Below are 20,277 nucleotides of genomic sequence, written 5' to 3' on the forward strand. Positions count from 1 at the left end.
GGTTGCTTGGTAGTTCGATTGGGCGTCCCGAGGAGCTCATCTTATTTTGGACCGGAATTCATCCAATTAGCTATTGCTTTCAGAGAGCTAAAAACAGGCGGACATGGCCAATTTTTCTAGCTAGCAGACTGATGTACATTTTTACATTTGAGCAGTGACAGAAATCGATATGTATAATTGGTTATAAGTTTAAGTCATATTTTTTTACTTAATAGTTTGAATAAGAAGTAGATGCACGAATATACAAGTAAATGGTGGAAAGGTATATTTTGACTAGGCCCAAATATGTAATAATTAGGAAGTAACCCCAAAAGCTTTTTTAAGTTGTTATGGTAACAATGGAATAAGTGTTTAATTCGATTTTTTAAAGAACGTGCTTTATCCCCATCAATCGAATAAATCTGGTCTTGCGGGTATTGTGGAGCCACTTAAAAGCCATTCCCTCAATATTCCACTGTAAATACAACTAGATTATAGACTATAATCAGTATTTTAGTGTTAACCATTCAAAGAAATAAAATTAAGACATAATATATTAGACTTAAATGTAATATTTAATAGAATCACAACTAAAATATGTTAATAGAAAGATTATTATGAAATCCTGATCAGACACTGACCGACAAAGGCAGTAGGCGGGAGAGTGAAAAATAAAAAGTGAAAAGTAGGCCATGTCCATTTGCCTTGTTTACCTGCCTCATTTCCTACTCCGATATTTCACATTCTAGAAAATCGTGCTCGAGAGTATAGTTCTAATAATTAAAACAAATTTCAAGTAAAAACAAATTTCAAGTAAAAATGACCAATCCTGACTGGCCTAACTTTAATAAACCGGGAAACGGCAAGTTTAAAAAATTTGCCCAAAAACTGAAGGTTCCAAAGATGGCCTTAGATTGGCGCCAAAGTGGAAGGATGCACCAAAATGTGCTAAATTGAATGCGGAAAAGTTAAACCTAAGATCGAAGCGAAAAAGGAAAAGTTTCATAAGGAAAAGTTTTGGTTAAAGTGAAGAAAGAAGAGGACAAAGCAAATAAAAGAAAAGGCTTATGTATATATTGAATTTTTTTGCATTAGAAATGACAACGATTCTACAAATTTTTTAAAATTTCTGTAATGACTTTTTTCAACCCATATTTGTATTTGAAAATAAGTAAACATCTGGATTGTTAATGCAATTTTATATCTTTTGCTCTTTACAATGGGGAAATTTGGTTGCTTGGTTGTTCGATTGGGCGTCCCGAGGAGCTCATCTTATTTTGGACCGGAATTCATCCAATTAGCTATTGCTTTCAGAGAGTTAAAAACAGGCGGACATGGCCAATTTTTCTAGCTAGCAGACTGATGTACATTTTTACATTTGAGCAGTGACAGAAATCGATATGTATAATTGATTATAAGTTTAAGTCATATTTTTTTACTTGATAGTTTGAATAAGAAGTAGATGCACGAATATCCAAGTAAATGGTGGAAAGGTTTATCTTGAATAGACCCAAATATGTAATAATTAGGAAGTAACCCCAAAAGCTTTTTTAAGTTGTTATGGTAACAATGGAATAAGTGTTTAATTCGATTTTTTAAAGAACGTGCTTTATCCCCATCAATCGAATAAATCTGGTCTTGCGGGTATTGTGGAGCCACTTAAAAGCCATTCCCTCAATATTCCACTGTAAATACAACTAGATTATAGACTAAAATCAGTTCTTTACCGACAAAGGCAGTAGGCGGGAGAGTGAAAAATAAAAAGTGAAAAGTAGGCCATGTCCATTTGCCTAGTTTACCTGCCTCATTTCCTACTTCCATATTTCACATTCTAGAAAATCGTGCTCGAGAGTATAGTTCTAATAATTAAAACAAATTTAAAGTATAAATAAATTTCAAATAAAAATGACCAATCCCTATTGGGCTAACTTTAACAAAAACGGCAAGTTTAAACAATTTGCCCAAAAACTGAAGGTTCCCAAAAAAATGGCTACAGATTGGCGCAGACAAATTATGAAGCCCAAGCCAAAGTGGAAGGATGCACCAAAATGTGCTAAATTTAATGCTCGTCCAAAATTCAAAGGTTTTAAAGCGGATAAAGTTAAGCCTGGAACCAAAACGGAGAAGGCGGTATTTTCGCCTAATACGAAAGTAGCAGTGATTGCCCTTTTGGCCACGTTTCCCGTGAGGTACGCCCACTCACTAGAAGTCCTACTCCCAAACCAAGGAGTATCAAGAAAAAACATCGTGTGGCCGATAACGTGAAAAAAATGGCGGTGAAAAGCCTGAAGTCAGATGGTAAAGAAGTACAAAAAATAAGAAATAAAAAAGAATGGCTTAAGGCCGCAGCTAAGGTCGATCAACTGGAAAAGTTCAAGAAAATCGTTAATAAACATCCCCGAGAGCTGGCCATACGAAAAGGACACACCAAGATAAATATCACTGGAAATGACCAAAAAGTTTTGGTTAAGGTGAAGAAAGATGAGGACAAAGCAAATAAAAGAAAATAAGGATTACGTATATATTGAATTTTTTTGCATTAGAATTGACAACGATTCTATAAATTTTTTAAAATTTCTATAATTACTTTTTTCGACCCAAATTTGTATTTAAAAATAAGTAAACATCTGGATTGTTAATGCAATTTTATATCTTTTGCTCTTTACAATGGGGAAATTTGGTTGCTTGGTAGTTCGATTGGGCGTCCCGAGGAGCTCATCTTATTTTGGACCGGAATTCATCCAATTAGCTATTGCTTTCAGAGAGCTAAAAACAGGCGGACATGGCCAATTTTTCGAGCTAGCAGACTGATGTACATTTTTACATTTGAGCAGTGACAGAAATCGATATGTATAATTGGTTATAAGTTTAAGTCATATTTTTTTACTTAATAGTTTGAATAAGAAGTAGATGCACGAATATACAAGTAAATGGTGGAAAGGTATATCTTGAGTAGGCCCAAATATGTAATAATTAGGAAGTAACCCCAAAAGCTTTTTTAAGTTGTTATGGTAACAATGGAATAAGTGTTTAATTCGATTTTTTAAAGAACGTGCTTTATCCCCATCAATCGAATAAATCTGGTCTTGCGGGTATTGTGGAGCCACTTAAAAGCCATTCCCTCAATATTCCACTGTAAATACAACTAGATTATAGACTATAATCAGTATTTTAGTGTTAACCATTCAAAGAAATAAATTAAGACATAATATATTAGACTTAAATGTAATATTTAATAGAATCACAACTAAAATATGTTAATAGAAAGATTATTATGAAATCCTGATCAGACACTGACCGACAAAGGCAGTAGGCGGGAGAGTGAAAAATAAAAAGTGAAAAGTAGGCCATGTCCATTTGCCTTGTTTACCTGCCTCATTTCCTACTCCGATATTTCACATTCTAGAAAATCGTGCTCGAGAGTATAGTTCTAATAATTAAAACAAATTTCAAGTAAAAACAAATTTCAAGTAAAAATGACCAATCCTGACTGGCCTAACTTTAATAAACCGGGAAACGGCAAGTTTAAAAAATTTGCCCAAAAACTGAAGGTTCCAAAGATGGCCTTAGATTGGCGCCAAAGTGGAAGGATGCACCAAAATGTGCTAAATTGAATGCGGAAAAAGTTAAACCTAAGATCGAAGCGAAAAAGGCGGTAATTTCCCCTAATACGAAAGTAATGGTGATGGCTCCTTTTGGCCACGTTTCCCGTGAGGTGCGCCCACTCACTAGAAGTCCGACTTCCAAACCAAGGAGTATCAAGAAAAAACGTCGTGTGGCCGATAACGTAAAAAAATGGCGGTCAAAAACCTGAAGTCAGTTGGTAAAGAAGTACAAAAAATAAGAAATAAAAAAGAATGGCTTAAGGCCGCAACTAAGGTCGATCAACTGGAAAAGTTCAAGAAAATCGTTAATAAACATCCCCGAGAGCTGGCCATACGAAAAGGACACACCAAGATAAATATCGCTAAAAATGACCAAAAAGTTTTGGTTAAAGTGAAGAAAGAAGAGGACAAAGCAAATAAAAGAAAAGGCTTATGTATATATTGAATTTTTTTGCATTAGAAATGACAACGATACTACAAATTTTTTAAAATTTCTGTAATGACTTTTTTCAACCCATATTTGTATTTGAAAATAAGTAAACATCTGGATTGTTAATGCAATTTTATATCTTTTGCTCTTTACAATGGGGAAATTTGGTTGCTTGGTAGTTCGATTGGGCGTCCCGAGGAGCTCATCTTATTTTGGACCGGAATTCATCCAATTAGCTATTGCTTTCAGAGAGCTAAAAACAGGCGGACATGGCCAATTTTTCTAGCTAGCAGACTGATGTACATTTTTACATTTGAGCAGTGACAGAAATCGATATGTATAATTGATTATAAGTTTAAGTCATATTTTTTTACTTGATAGTTTGAATAAGAAGTAGATGCACGAATATCCAAGTAAATGGTGGAAAGGTTTATCTTGAATAGACCCAAATATGTAATAATTAGGAAGTAACCCCAAAAGCTTTTTTAAGTTGTTATGGTAACAATGGAATAAGTGTTTAATTCGATTTTTTAAAGAACGTGCTTTATCCCCATCAATCGAATAAATCTGGTCTTGCGGGTATTGTGGAGCCACTTAAAAGCCATTCCCTCAATATTCCACTGTAAATACAACTAGATTATAGACTAAAATCAGTTCTTTACCGACAAAGGCAGTAGGCGGGAGAGTGAAAAATAAAAAGTGAAAAGTAGGCCATGTCCATTTGCCTAGTTTACCTGCCTCATTTCCTACTTCCATATTTCACATTCTAGAAAATCGTGCTCGAGAGTATAGTTCTAATAATTAAAACAAATTTAAAGTATAAAAAAATTTCAAATAAAAATGCCCAATCCCTATTGGCCTAACTTTAACAAAAACGGCAAGTATAAAAAATTTGCCCAAAAACTGAAGGTTCCCAAAAAAATGGCTACAGATTGGCGCACACAAATTATGAAGCCCAAGCCAAAGTGGAAGGATGCACCAAAATGTGCTAAATTTAATGCTCGTCCAAAATTCAAAGGTTTTAAAGCGGATAAAGTTAAACCTAGAACCAAAATGGAGAAGGCGGTATTTTCGCCTAATACGAAAGTAGCAGTGGTTGCCCCTTTTGGCCACGTTTCCCGTGAGGTACGCCCACTCACTAGAAGTCCTACTCCCAAACCAAGGAGTATCAAGAAAAAACATCGTGTGGCCGATAACGTGAAAAAAATGGCGGTCAAAAGCCTGAAGTCAGATGGTAAAGAAGTACAAAAAATAAGAAATAAAAAAGAATGGCTTAAGGCCGCAGCTAAGGTCGATCAACTGGAAAAGTTCAAGAAAATCGTTAATAAACATCCCCGAGAGCTGGCCATACGAAAGGACACACCAAGATAAATATCACTGGAAATGACTAAAAAGTTTTGGTTAAGGTGAAGAAAGATGAGGACAAAGCAAATAAAAGAAAATTAGGATTACGTATATATTGAATTTTTTTGCATTAGAATTGACAACGATTCTATAAATTTTTTAAAATTTCTATAATTACTTTTTTCGACCCAAATTTGTATTTAAAAATAAGTAAACATCTGGATTGTTAATGCAATTTTATATCTTTTGCTCTTTACAATGGGGAAATTTGGTTGCTTGGTAGTTCGATTGGGCGTCCCGAGGAGCTCATCTTATTTTGGACCGGAATTCATCCAATTAGCTATTGCTTTCAGAGAGCTAAAAACAGGCGGACATGGCCAATTTTTCTAGCTAGCAGACTGATGTACATTTTTACATTTGAGCAGTGACAGAAATCGATATGTATAATTGGTTATAAGTTTAAGTCATATTTTTTTACTTATAGTTTGAATAAGAAGTAGATGCACGAATATACAAGTAAATGGTGGAAAGGTATATCTTGAGTAGGCCCAAATATGTAATAATTAGGAAGTAACCCAAAAGCTTTTTTAAGTTGTTATGGTAACAATGGAATAAGTGTTTAATTCGATTTTTTAAAGAACGTGCTTTATCCCCATCAATCGAATAAATCTGGTCTTGCGGGTATTGTGGAGCACTTAAAAGCCATTCCCTCAATATTCCACTGTAAATACAACTAGATTATAGACTATAATCAGTATTTTAGTGTTAACATTCAAAGAAATAAAATTAAGACATAATATATTAGACTTAAATGTAATATTTAATAGAATCACAACTAAAATATGTTAATAGAAAGATTATTATGAAATCCTGATCAGACACTGACCGACAAAGGCAGTAGGCGGGAGAGTGAAAAATAAAAAGTGAAAAGTAGGCCATGTCCATTTGCCTTGTTTACCTGCCTCATTTCCTACTCCGATATTTCACATTCTAGAAAATCGTGCTCGAGAGTATAGTTCTAATAATTAAAACAAATTTCAAGTAAAAACAAATTTCAAGTAAAAATGACCAATCCTGATGGCCTAACTTTAATAAACCGGGAAACGGCAAGTTTAAAAATTTGCCCAAAAACTGAAGGTTCCAAAGAGGGCCTTAGATTGGCGCCAAAGTGGAAGGATGCACCAAATGTGCTAAATTGAATGCGGAAAAAGTTAAACCTAAGATCGAAGCGAAAAGGCGGTAATTTCCCTAATACGAAAGTAATGTGATGGCTCCTTTTGGCCACGTTTCCCGTGCGGTGCGCCCACTCACTAGAAGTCCGACTTCCAAACCAAGGAGTATCAAGAAAAAACGTCGTGTGGCCGATAACGTAAAAAAATGGCGGTCAAAACCTGAAGTCAGTTGGTAAAGAAGTACAAAAAATAAGAAATAAAAAAGAATGGCTTAAGGCCGCAACTAAGGTCGATCAACTGGAAAAGTTCAAGAAAATCGTTAATAAACATCCCGAGAGCTGGCCATACGAAAAGACACACCAAGATAAATATCGCTAAAAATTACCAAAAAGTTTTGGTTAAAGTGAAGAAAGAAGAGGACAAAGCAAATAAAAGAAAAGGCTTATGTATATATTGAATTTTTTTGCATTAGAAATGACAACGATTCTACAAATTTTTTAAATTTCTGTAATGACTTTTTTCAACCCATATTTGTATTTGAAAATAAGTAAACATCTGGATTGTTAATGCAATTTTATATCTTTTGCTCTTTACAATGGGGAAATTTGGTTGCTTGGTAGTTCGATTGGGCGTCCCGAGGAGCTCATCTTATTTTGGACCGGAATTCATCCAATTAGCTATTGCTTTCAGAGAGCTAAAAACAGGCGGACATGGCCAATTTTTCTAGCTAGCAGACTGATGTACATTTTTACATTTGAGCAGTGACAGAAATCGATATGTATAATTGATTATAAGTTTAAGTCATATTTTTTTACTTGATAGTTTGAATAAGAAGTAGATGCACGAATATCCAAGTAAATGGTGGAAAGGTTTATCTTGAATAGACCCAAATATGTAATAATTAGGAAGTAACCCCAAAAGCTTTTTTAAGTTGTTATGGTAACATGGAATAAGTGTTTAATTCGATTTTTTAAAGAACGTGCTTTATCCCCATCAATCGAATAAATCTGGTCTTGCGGGTATTGTGGAGCCACTTAAAAGCCATTCCCTCAATATTCCACTGTAAATACAACTAGATTATAGACTAAAATCAGTTCTTTACCGACAAAGGCAGTAGGCGGGAGAGTGAAAAATAAAAAGTGAAAAGTAGGCCATGTCCATTTGCCTAGTTTACCTGCCTCATTTCCTACTTCCATATTTCACATTCTAGAAAATCGTGCTCGAGAGTATAGTTCTAATAATTAAAACAAATTTAAAGTATAAATAATCCCTATTGGCCTAACTTTAAAAAAACGGCAAGTTTAAACAATTTGCCCAAAAACTGAAGGTTCCAAAAAATGGCTACGATTGGCGCAGACAAATTATGAAGCCCAGCCAAAGTGGAAGGATGCACCAAAATGTGCTAAATTTAATGCTCGTCCAAAATTCAAAGGTTTTAAAGCGGATAAAGTTAAACCTAGAACCAAAACGGAGAAGGCGGTATTTCGCCTAATACGAAAGTAGCAGTGATTGCCCCTTTTGGCCACGTTTCCTGTGAGGTACGCCCACTCACTAGAAGTCCTACTGCCAAACCAATAAGAAATAAAAAAGAATGGCTTAAGGCCGCAACTAAGGTCGATCAACTGGAAAAGTTCAAGAAAATCGTTAATAAACATCCCGAGAGCTGGCCATACGAAAACGACACACCAAGATAAATATCACTGAAATGACCAAAAAGTTTTGGTTAAGGTGAAGAAAGATGAGGACAAAGCAAATAAAAGAAAAAGGATTACGTATATATTGAATTTTTTTGCATTAGAATTGACAACGATTCTATAAATTTTTTAAATTTCTATAATGACTTTTTTCAACCCATATTTGTATTTGAAAATAAGTAAACATCTGGATTGTTAATGCAATTTTATATCTTTTGCTCTTTACAATGGGGAAATTTGGTTGCTTGGTAGTTCGATTGGGCGTCCCGAGGAGCTCATCTTATTTTGGACCGGAATTCATCCAATTAGCTATTGCTTTCAGAGAGCTAAAAACAGGCGGACATGGCCAATTTTTCTAGCTAGCAGACTGATGTACATTTTTACATTTGAGCAGTGACAGAAATCGATATGTATAATTGATTATAAGTTTAAGTCATATTTTTTTACTTGATAGTTTGAATAAGAAGTAGATGCACGAATATCCAAGTAAATGGTGGAAAGGTTTATCTTGAATAGACCCAAATATGTAATAATTAGGAAGTAACCCCAAAAGCTTTTTTAAGTTGTTATGGTAACAATGGAATAAGTGTTTAATTCGATTTTTTAAAGAACGTGCTTTATCCCCATCAATCGAATAAATCTGGTCTTGCGGGATTGTGGAGCCACTTAAAAGCCATTCCCTCAATATTCCATTGTAAATACAACTAGATTATAGACTAAAATCAGTTCTTTACCGACAAAGGCAGTAGGCGGGAGAGTGAAAAATAAAAAGTGAAAAGTAGGCCATGTCCATTTGCCTAGTTTACCTGCCTCATTTCCTACTTCCATATTTCACATTCTAGAAAATCGTGCTCGAGAGTATAGTTCTAATAATTAAAACAAATTTAAAGTATAAATAAATTTCAAATAAAATGCCCAATCCCTATTGGCCTAACTTTAACAAAAACGGCAAGTTTAAACAATTTGCCCAAAAACTGAAGGTTCCCAAAAAAATGGCTACAGATTGGCGCAGACAAATTATGAAGCCCAAGCCAAAGTGGAAGGATGCACCAAAATGTGCTAAATTTAATGCTCGTCCAAAATTCAAAGGTTTTAAAGCGGATAAAGTTAAACCTAGAACCAAAACGGAGAAGGCGGTATTTTCGCCTAATACGAAAGTAGCAGTGGTTGCCCCTTTTGGCCACGTTTCCTGTGAGGTACGCCCACTCACTAGAAGTCCTACTCCCAAACCAAGGAGTATCAAGAAAAAACATCGTGTGGCCGATAACGTGAAAAAAATGGCGGTCAAACGCCTGAAGTCAGATGGTAAAAAGTAAGAAATAAAAAAGAATGGCTTAAGGCCGCAGCTAAGGTCGATCAACTGGAAAAGTTCAAGAAAATCGTTAATAAACATCCCCGAGAGCTGGCCATACGAAAAGGACACACCAAGATAAATATCACTGGAAATGACCAAAAAGTTTTGGTTAAGGTGAAGAAAGATGAGGACAAAGCAAATAAAAGAAAATAAGGATTACGTATATATTGAATTTTTTTGCATTAGAATTGACAACGATTCTATAAATTTTTTTAAATTTCTATAATTACTTTTTTCGACCCATATTTGTATTTAAAAATGAAGTAAGTAAGTCGTCTCGCCGACTTAGGTATACCATACACCAGTAAAGCAAATATTTCAACTTTATTAAACAAATGCATTTTCACTTGCTTCTTACAAGCATATCTTAGTATCTCGCTCACTCAATCATACGAGCACCCTAGCGCCCCCACCAGCCAACGGCCAACTCCGGCCTTATGGAAAAACGTTTATATGCATAACTCGACTGTTTTGACTGTCCGATTTTGATCAAATTTGGTATTTTGCTAGATATTAGTATTAAATTTAAGTGTGCCAAATTTGATTGCATAAGGTACAAAAATACGGAGATAATCAAGTTTTTCAAATTACGGGGGCGGAAAAGGGCGTGGCAAAATTTTTATGCATACAAAATGTGTGCATTTCCTAAGCGAATATACATAGCAAATATGGTGTCTCTAGCTGGAATAGTTTTTGATATAAACGCTTTTTTTAAATTGCGGGGGCGGGAAGGGGCGTGTCAAAAATTTGAAATAAACTTGATCACTCTACATACTACACGAGTCTACATACCAAATTTGGTGGCTCTAGCTCTTACAGTCTCCGAGATCTAGGTGTTCATACGGACAGACGGACAGACGGACGGACGGACGGACGGACGGACAGACGGACATGGCTAGATCGACTCGGTTGTTGATCCTGATCAAGAATATGTGTACTTTGTGGGGTCGGAGATGCTTCCTTCTGCCTGTTACATACATTTTGGCGACTTTAATATACCATTTCACCCTATGGGTGTATGGTATAATAAGTAAACATCTGGATTGTTAATGCAATTTTATATCTTTTGCTCTTTACAATGGGAATGGTTGTATCGATGCTCGAAATCTTATTTTGGACCGGAATTCATCCAATTAGCTATTGCTTTCAGAGAGCTAAAAACAGGCGGACATGGCCAATTTTTCTAGCTAGCAGACTGATGTACATTTTTACATTTGAGCAATGACAGAAATCGATATGTATAATTGATTATAAGTTTAAGTCATATTTTTTTACTTGATAGTTTGAATAAGAAGTAGATGCACGAATATCCAAGTAAATGGTGGAAAGGTTTATCTTGAATAGACCCAAATATGTAATAATTAGGAAGTAACCCCAAAAGCTTTCCTAAGTTGTTATGGTAACAATATAAAAAGTGTTTAATACGATTTTTTAAAGAACGTGCTTTATCCTCATCAATCGAATAAATCTGGTCTTGCGGGTATTGTGGAGCCACTTAAAAGCCATTAACTCAATATTCCACTGTAAATACAACTAGATTATAGACTAAAATCAGTTCTTTACCGACAAAGGCAGTAGGCGGGAGAGTGAAAAATAAAAAGTGAAAAGTAGGCCATGTCCATTTGCCTAGTTTACCTGCCTCATTTCCTACTTCCATATTTCACATTCTAGAAAATCGTGCTCGAGAGTATAGTTCTAATAATTAAGACAAATTTAAAGTAAAAATAAATTTCAAATAAAAATGCCCAATCCCTATTGGCCTAACTTTAACAAAAACGGCAAGTTTAAACAATTTGCCCAAAAACTGAAGGTTCCCAAAAAAATGGCTACAGATTGGCGCAGACAAATTATGAAGCCCTAGCCAAAGTGGAAGAATGCACCAAAATGTGCTAAATTTAATGCTCGTCCAAAATTCAAAGGTTTTAAAGCGGATAAAGTAAAACCTAGAACCAAAACGGAGAAGGCGGTATTTTCGCCTAATACGAAAGTCCTACTCCCAAACCAAGGAGTATCAAGAAAAAACATCGTGTGGCCGATAACGTGAAAAAAATGGTGGTCAAAAGCCTGAAGTCAGATGGTAAAGAAGTACAAAAAATAAGAAATAAAAAAGAATGGCTTAAGGCCGCAGCTAAGGTCGATCAACTGGAAAAGTTCAAGAAAATCGTTAATAAACATCCCCGAGAGCTGGCCATACGAGAAGGACACACCAAGATAAATATCACTGGAAATGACCAAAAAGTTTTGGTTAAGGTGAAGAAAGATGAGGACAAAGCAAATAAAATAAAATAAGGCTTACGTATATATTGAATTTTTTTGCATTAGAATTGACAACGATTATAGAAATTTTTTAAAATTTCTATAATGACTTTTTTCGACCCAAATTTGTATTTAAAAAATATCAAAGAAGCTAACTTCGGCTATGCCGAAGTTTATATACCCTTGCAGTATACTTGGCAATAATATTTTTCCTTTTTGAAATTTCTTTCCCTGCAACTCAATTCATCAATACACAAACAAAATATTTCTCTTTTTACCACAAGTTTTTTTCTTCCATCATTTTCTAAGCAAAGCACGGCACGCATACACATACAGTTCATGTAGCGTTGCGTCTGTGTGTGTATGCGTGTGCTCTGTTGATTTGATGATGGCAGTAGTAGGCAGCAAGCAGCGCTGCCGGCAGCGTTTGAACCGATTTATATTGACTGTAACTTGTGTTCTATTTATCGGATCAGATTCAAATTTTGGGATCTGAGATTTTATATCTATTACTATCATATTGGTAAATTTCATGGGGATACTCCAATTTTTGCAAAAATGTTTCTTCTAGAGCTATATGTTATAGTGGTCCGATCCCAAAGATTTTCATACTTTATCTCACCCGGGTAAAAAAAGCTCCCAAAAAAAATTTCATCCCGATAGCTCTTAAGATGGCTGAGTAAAACGCATACGCACCGACGGACAGACGGACAGACGGACAGACGGACAGACGGACAGACGGACAGACGGACATGGCTATATCGACTTAGCTTCTCATGCTGATCAAGAATATATATACTTTATGGGGTCGGAAACGTCTCCTTCTGTGCGTTACAAACATCTGACCAATTTTATAATACCCTCTGCAAGGGTATAATAAGTAAACATCTGGATTGTTAATGCAATTTTATATATTTTGCTCTTTACAATGGGGAAATTTGGTTGCTTGGTAGTTCGATTGGGCGTCCCGAGGAGCTCATCTTATTTTGGACCGGAATTCATCCAATTAGCTATTGCTTTCAGAGAGCTAAAAACAGGCGGACATGGCCAATTTTTCTAGCTAGCTGACTGATGTACATTTTTACATTTGAGCAGAGTACCGGCAACGATACAAGTGCGTGCTGTCCAATCCAGATAAATTTCCGGACCTACATGCAGAGGACGGATTGGTGCTGAAGAGGATACGGATTACCGATAATGAAATCGGGGATGTGGCGTGGAAATTGTGGATACCAGAGGCATCGACCCATACACTCATACAGCAAGCGCATTATAGCGAAGAGGCAATGCACGGTGGAGTCGCACGAACGCTCGGCAGGCTTAAACAGTTTTACTATTGGCCACGAATGGCCGTGCAAGTCAAAAATTACATTGCTGCATGTGATACGTGTAAGGAGGCGAAACATACCACGCAGACGACCAGACCAACTATGGGAGCAGAGGTGTGCACGTCGCGGCCGATACAGAAGCTGTATCTGGACTTCCTGGGCAAATATCCACGATCCCGAAAAAGTAATGCCTTTATTCTAATAGTGTTGGATCACTTTACTAAGTTTGTGTGGCTCAAAACTATGCCAAAAGCGACGTCCGCAGCGACAATAAAGTTCTTGAGGGAGGAGTACCGGAGATAGTACACACCGACAACGGGAAACACGGGAGTACCGGAGATAGTACACACCGACACGGAAACAGTTTACCTCCAAGGAGTTCGAGGAAATGGTGTCCCATTTCGGGATCACACATACGCGGACAGCAGCCTATTCACCCCAAGCAAACGCGTCGGAGCGGGTGAATCAGTCTATTTTGACGGCGATAAGAACACATGTTGGCGAGGATCACAGCTAGGGAGATACAATACCGACCAGGACAGGAGGTGTGGAAGCGCAACTTCGTTCTCAGCGACTTCAGGCGAAATATAAATGCAAAATTCTGCAAAAGGTATTCTCGATGCAGGATAATGAAACCAGTGTGCAAAAACATGTATGAACCAGAGGGCCGGGGCTAACTTCGACCGCGTCAAAGTTTGTATACCCTTGCAACTTTTATGGTAACTCTTTCCTTACCTAAAGCCATCAAAGTGGAAAAACGTTCAAGCTAAAAAGGCTAACATTTGCGAAAGAACGGCCTACAATCTTAGTATAGGAAATAACGAAGATTTGATCAAAGTCACTGTTTTCCACCGATCGTTCCTATGGGAGCTATATGATATAGTAACCCGATATTTATCAAATTCGGCACAGTCATTAACAGATATACTAAACTAACAAATATTTAATTTAAAAGCAATCGCGTCAAAAGTAACGAAGTTATTGACAAAGTCAGTGTTTTCGAAAGATCGTTTCTATGGGAGCTATATGATATAGTCACCCGATCTTGATCAAATTTAGCACAGTCGTTTATATGTGTAATTAATTCACCAATTCAATTTCATGACAATAGCTCAGAAAATAACAAAGTTATTGAGAAAAGTCACTGTTCGTGACTTTGCCATTTGTATGGGAGCTATATGATATAGTGATCCGATCCGGCTGAATCCGAGATATACAACGCCTGCAGTATATACAAGCCTACATGCAAAATTTCAGCTCTGTAGCTTTTACGGTCTAGGAGGAGTTTGCGTTGATCCAGACGGACGGACGGACGGACAGACGGACAGACGGACGGACGGACGGACATGGCTATTTGAACTCGTCTCGTCGTGCTGATCAAGAATATATATACTTTATATGGTCGGAAATGCTTCCTTCTATGCGTTGCACACTTCTGACCAAAATTAATATACCCTTTTTGCAAGGGTATAATTAGAGAACTTACATGGCATCCGATTGGGAGTTTTCCACGCCAAGGACTTGAAGCAGTAGATGCAGATGCCTGTAGTTTAGCCCGGCTAACTAATGATTGTGGCGGAGAAATATGATCGGCTGACTGAGAGAAGGTATCTCCCACAAGGCCCATTTTTCACTCCTGTTTCCTGGTAAGACCGAAAACCGAAGTGTGCTGTTATCGGCCAAATAATTGATAAACAACAATACAGCTGTTATCGATGGGGCTGGCTCGTTAGCTAGGAAATTAGCTGGGAATTCGGCGCGAAAAAACCAAGAGAACCGAGCTAGTTCTGGGAGAGAGGAGTTGAGTCTTTTTTGGAAAAAAAGAGGAAGAGTACGAAGAAAAAAAAAGAGGAGTTAAGTTCTAGAAAGCACGTGGAGTTGTTAAGTTGTGCAAGAAGAAAAAAAAACTGAAAAGTCCGTGTGCCTAGAAGGAGCATCCCATCCTTGAAGACCAAGAATTGCATGCGAGACGCAGGACGGACACACACAGGAGCCTTCGGACAGCCAATTCGACGGGATCCAATCGGCCACCCAGGTCCGGGTGCTCCAGGTTTTTTTTCTCCATTTAACCTCAACATTAGGCTGTTAGAATAAGTAATTGTATTTGTTTATTTATATAATTTATTTAATTTATATTTGTATACGTCCCAGTGGTACCCTGGTTAGGCTCAGTCAATATTGTAAAAAAAAAGGAAATTGTTTAATATAATATATGTGTAATGAAAAAAGGAGAAATGTCTGAGTAGAGTCTTGTCTATGTGGGGGTGAGATGACGACGGGATAGTCCACAGAACATGGGGGCTGCCAGGGAGTACGGGGCCCAAGGTAGGGTGGGTAGATTTTAGTTAATAGTCCATCTTCCCGTCCGAGTGTAATGTTTTTTGTATAATTTTTTGTTACCCGATTAATCCATCCATCGAGGTCGAATCCATTCCTGAGCCATGCGAGTTAGCCGGTGATCGATGATGGATTGCAGAAGAAAAATAATCGGATTATAACAAATTCGGTTAACTAAGCACCTGCTCACCCAGTTTAAATAAACGTTTGAAAAATAAGTGCAACAGTTTGAAGTGCATTTGCACTCTGTGTGTCAGAGTGTTTGAGTGTGTCACAGCTACAGTTTTACTGTCACTGGTCTGAGCAGGTTGCATACAATAATGCAAATAATAAAAGAAAGATATTCGAACCAGTTTTAAAAGCGTTTATTTTTGATTTCGTTTGCTATCTGGTTTTTGGATTTTGCCAACATATCCAAACGAGTCATTCCGACATGATACAAATATGATATCCGCCTTTCGGCCAAGAAATATTTATGCTAATCAATCATTTCAATTTTTTTGTTTTGTTTTTTTGTGTACAAGGACACCTTGGCCCGACAATTAGAATGCGCAAAACTGATTTATATAGAACGTGGCCAACACCCGCACAAGAGGAAATGGAATGCCGTTGGCCAAATCAAACAACATTCTAAACCGAAGAAACCCGTTTATGAGTTGTTTGTTACGTTTTGTCGTTGGTTGGCAATTATTTTGCCGTAATTGTGTTTAATTTGCCCAGCACTTCACAGCAATAAGAGAAGGGCTGGAACAAGAGTGCTGTAAAGGGGGTGTTTGGCGTTGTCTGTATTTGTATCTCTTTTTATACCCTTGCAAAAAGGGTATATTAATTTTGGTCAGAAGTGTGCAACGCATAGAAGGAAGCATTTCCGACCATATAAAGTATATATATTCTTGATCAGCACAACGAGACGAGTTCAATAGCCATGTCCGTCCGTCCGTCCGTCCGTCCGTCTGTCCGTCTGTCCGTCTGTCCGTCCGTCTGGATCAATGCAAACTCCTCCTAGACCGTTGGAGCTACAGAGCTGAAATTTTGCATGTAGGCTTGTATATACTGCAGGCGTTGTATATCTCGGATTCAGCCGAATCGGATCACTATATCATATAGCTCCCATACAAATGGCAAAGTCACGAACAGTGACTTTTCTTAATAACTTCGTTATTTTCTGACCTATTGTCATGAAATTCAATATTGGTGCGTTAATTACACATATAAACGACTGTGCCAAATTTGATCAAGATCGGGTGACTATATCATATAGCTCCCATAGGAACGATCTTTCCAAAACAGTGACTTTGGTCAATAACTTCGTTACTTTTGACGCGATTGCTTTTAAATTAAATATTTGTTAGTTTAATATATCTGTTAATGACTGTGCCAAATTTGATAAGGATCGGGTAACTATATCATATAGCTCCCATAGGAACGATCAGTGGAAAACAGTGACTTTGATCAATATCTTAGTTTTTTCCTATGCTAAGATTGTAGGCCGTCCTTTCGCAAACATTAGCCTTTAGCCTTTAGCCTATAGGTAAGGAAAGAGTTACCATAAAAGTTGCAAGGGTATACAAACTTTGACGTGGTCGAAGTTAGCCCCTGCCCTCTGGTTTACTCTTGATATGAATATAGAGGTTTGACATTTTAATGATGGATTAATTTTGTGCCGAGCCCCATGAACAAATGGGTTAGAAATACACGAAAAAACTTATATTTCTGGTTCATCCCTTTTCCTTTTAAAAACAACTAATCAATATTTACACTTTATTGTATTCTTATCATAATGCTTTCTATTTTAAATTTATATTTCTAACTAGCAATCCTCGGTATATGAGTTGTCTAAGTGGCCGAGTCATTTAGTCAACTGAACAACGAGGATCCGGGTTCGAACTTCTTCTGGGGAAAAGTCTTTATAAAATAGGCTTAGTAAGAAATTTCGAATGATATAGAAAAATCGTATGAAATACAGAAATCTTTGAGAAACGTAACTTATGCAAAAAATAAAGATTTTAAAAAGGATCGCACTGCAAGGGTATATAAACTTCGTTGCAGTCAAAGTTAGCTTATTTTTTATTTGTTTTTCAATCTCATCCTTAAAACTTTATAGAACAAAAGTGTACTGTACTTGTACTTGTACTGTACTAAAATCTTCTGAAATTAATAAATACACAAACAAGTTGCCTCGCATGATGTTTGCCAATTATCTAGCATCATCTAATCATACGATTTCCAAGATTAAAGATAATTGTTTCTTGTTTAAGATGCAACTCAATAATTTGATGTTTTCCAAAAAAGAAAAAAAAAACTTTCGAAGCGAAGAATGCCAACGAATAGAGTTTACCATTTAGCAACAAATTATTATAAATTATAGAAAGCTAATTTGCTGTACACTCAGTTATTGACGTTCGGCACACATGCATACATACATACATGCATACACGAATCGCTGTATGCCACCTAATTGGTAGCACTTTTCTGTTTTGTTGGCACATGTAAAGCTTTTAGTGGAGTAGTAGACAAACTTTGCGCATTTTGCTCCTACATGCATAATGTATATCTCTCTCAACCACCAGCTCGAGCTCCAGCACCGTCACCACCGCCCCATATTTGTTTAAACAATGGCCAACACACACACACACACACAAAGCGGGCGAAGCAAGTTAAAAACCAGAGGGCCGGGGCTAACTTCGACCGCGTCAAAGTTTGTATACCCTTGCAACTTTTTTGGTAACTTTTTCCTTACCTATAGCCATCAAAATGGAAAAACGTTTTTTCTAAAAAGACTAAAGTTTGCGAATGAACGGCCTACAATCTTAGCATAGGAAAGATATTGATCAAAGTCACTGTTTTCCACCGATCGTTCCTATGGGAGCTATATGATATAGTCACCCGATCATTATCAATTTCGGCACAGTCATTAACAGATATATTAAACTAACAAATGTTTAATTTGAAAGCAATCGCGTCAAAAGTAACGAAGTTATTAACCAAAGTCACTGTTTTCGAAAGATCGTTCCTATGGGAGCTATATGATATAGTCACCCGATCTTGATCAAATTTGGCATAGTAGTTAATATGTGTTATTAACTCACCAATATTAAATTTCACGACAATAGCTCAGAAAATAATGAAGTTTTTGAGAAAAGTCACTGTTTGTGACTTTGCCGTTTGTATGGGAGCTATATGATATAGTGGTCCGATCCGGCTGAATCCGAGATATACAACGCCTGCAGTATATACAAGCCTACGTGCAAAATTTCAGCTCTGTAGCTCCAACTGTCTAGGAGGAGTTTGCGTTGATCCAGACGGACGGACAGACGGACGGACGGACGGACATGGCTATATGAACTCGTCTCGTCATGCTGATCAAGAATATATATACTTTATATGGTCGGAAATGCTTCCTTCTATGCGTTGCACACTTCTGACCAAAATTAATATACCCTTTTTGCAAGGGTATAAAAACCAGCTGGAGAGCTTTGGCGCAATAGTTTTATTTTTTTTCTTTCTGTTTGTTTCTATGTTTCTTTGTTTTGGTTTCTGTGTTGCTCGCTTTACGGTTTGTTTTGTGTAACAAGTTTGCATATGTAATTAACCAACAGCTAACGTATTAGTAAATATAATTAAAACTAAAATTGGAATGTAATCGTCTATTATTTCTCCCTCACTGTATGAGTTGTGTGCATTTCATTTATAAATGATGCGACAAAAAATTCTTCAATAAAAATCAAAGGACTTAGGCCACAAACTTGCCGACTAATAGAATTTCTTTCAACTCAATTTTTTTTTAGCTGATTCATTAAAACTTCTACATAACTTCCCTTTCTCTATCTTTATGTCTCTCTTTCTGAATATCTCGTTTGACATTGACCTTCATCGGTGTATTATTTTCCAATTAACAACTCCCCCGGGCTAGAAGCAGTAGAGAATATACCAAAGAGGAAGAGAATTCGTGCCCAATTCTTGAAAGATTTTTTCGATATACCCTAACGATAAGTGGGTATAGTGCTTATATTGCAGAGATATCACGTCTATATATTTGCTCGATTTGTTGCTATGCTTTAATGTCATCTTAACAAAATTCAAAAGGTATGAAAATATCGTATGCAGTTAACAAGACATTAACTGACTCATTACTTTTTCATGTGCCCAAATCGATTCAGCATATTATGTCAAAATTCTTGCGACTTTTATCACTCATCAAAGACCTAGCCAAACCCTTCTTTTGATTGCCCTTCTTTTGATTGCCCTTCTTTTGATTGCCCTTCTTTTGATTGCCCTTGATTTGATTGCCCTTTTTTTGATTGCCCTTCTTTGGTTTGAGTAACATCAGATTTTGGACTTCCGCAATCTTGCGTCTTACCATAAGGATATAGTGCATGCGTTTAGGTGGCGGTAGATTATACCAGGCCAGACGTGAGAGACGACCAATTTGTCGCTTGCTGAGTCTAGCCACTTGACGAGCATCCATGGCAGCGACATAGTCCTTGTGGAAAAACTTATAGGGATGCAAACTTTTTATGTATTTTTTCATGTCTTCTATTGTTGGTGCCACGGGCTGCTTTGCAGGTAGCACGGGATGCTTTGTAGGGCGTCTTGGAAACATGGTGCGTGAGAGTGGGACTCCTTTCTTCTTGTTAATATTATAAATACTAAAAATTTAGTTAAAACGTTGATAACAAATTTAGAAAAATACTTTTTTAAGGAATTTTTCAACCGATTGTTTGTTTCTATCTTTCAGACTGAAATGAATTTGTAGTTACATTTTTACATTTGAGCAG

General features: G+C 36.8%; 1 protein-coding gene across 1 annotated transcript; it reads right to left on the reverse strand.

Annotated features, from left to right (window-relative positions):
- Positions 1-19,532: 19,532 nt before the first annotated feature.
- Positions 19,533-20,245, reverse strand: LOC124461968. Its single transcript, XM_047013366.1, has 2 exons — positions 19,806-20,245; positions 19,533-19,745 (listed from the first exon to the last, which is right to left on the reverse strand). Exons 1-2 carry the CDS (start codon positions 20,100-20,102, stop codon positions 19,656-19,658), a joined length of 387 nt encoding a protein of 128 aa, XP_046869322.1. The 5' UTR covers positions 20,103-20,245; the 3' UTR covers positions 19,533-19,655.
- Positions 20,246-20,277: the final 32 nt, after the last annotated feature.

The sequence above is a fragment of the Drosophila willistoni genome, unplaced genomic scaffold, assembly GCF_018902025.1.
Source record: "Drosophila willistoni isolate 14030-0811.24 unplaced genomic scaffold, UCI_dwil_1.1 Seg780, whole genome shotgun sequence".
Classification (NCBI taxonomy): domain Eukaryota; kingdom Metazoa; phylum Arthropoda; class Insecta; order Diptera; family Drosophilidae; genus Drosophila; species Drosophila willistoni.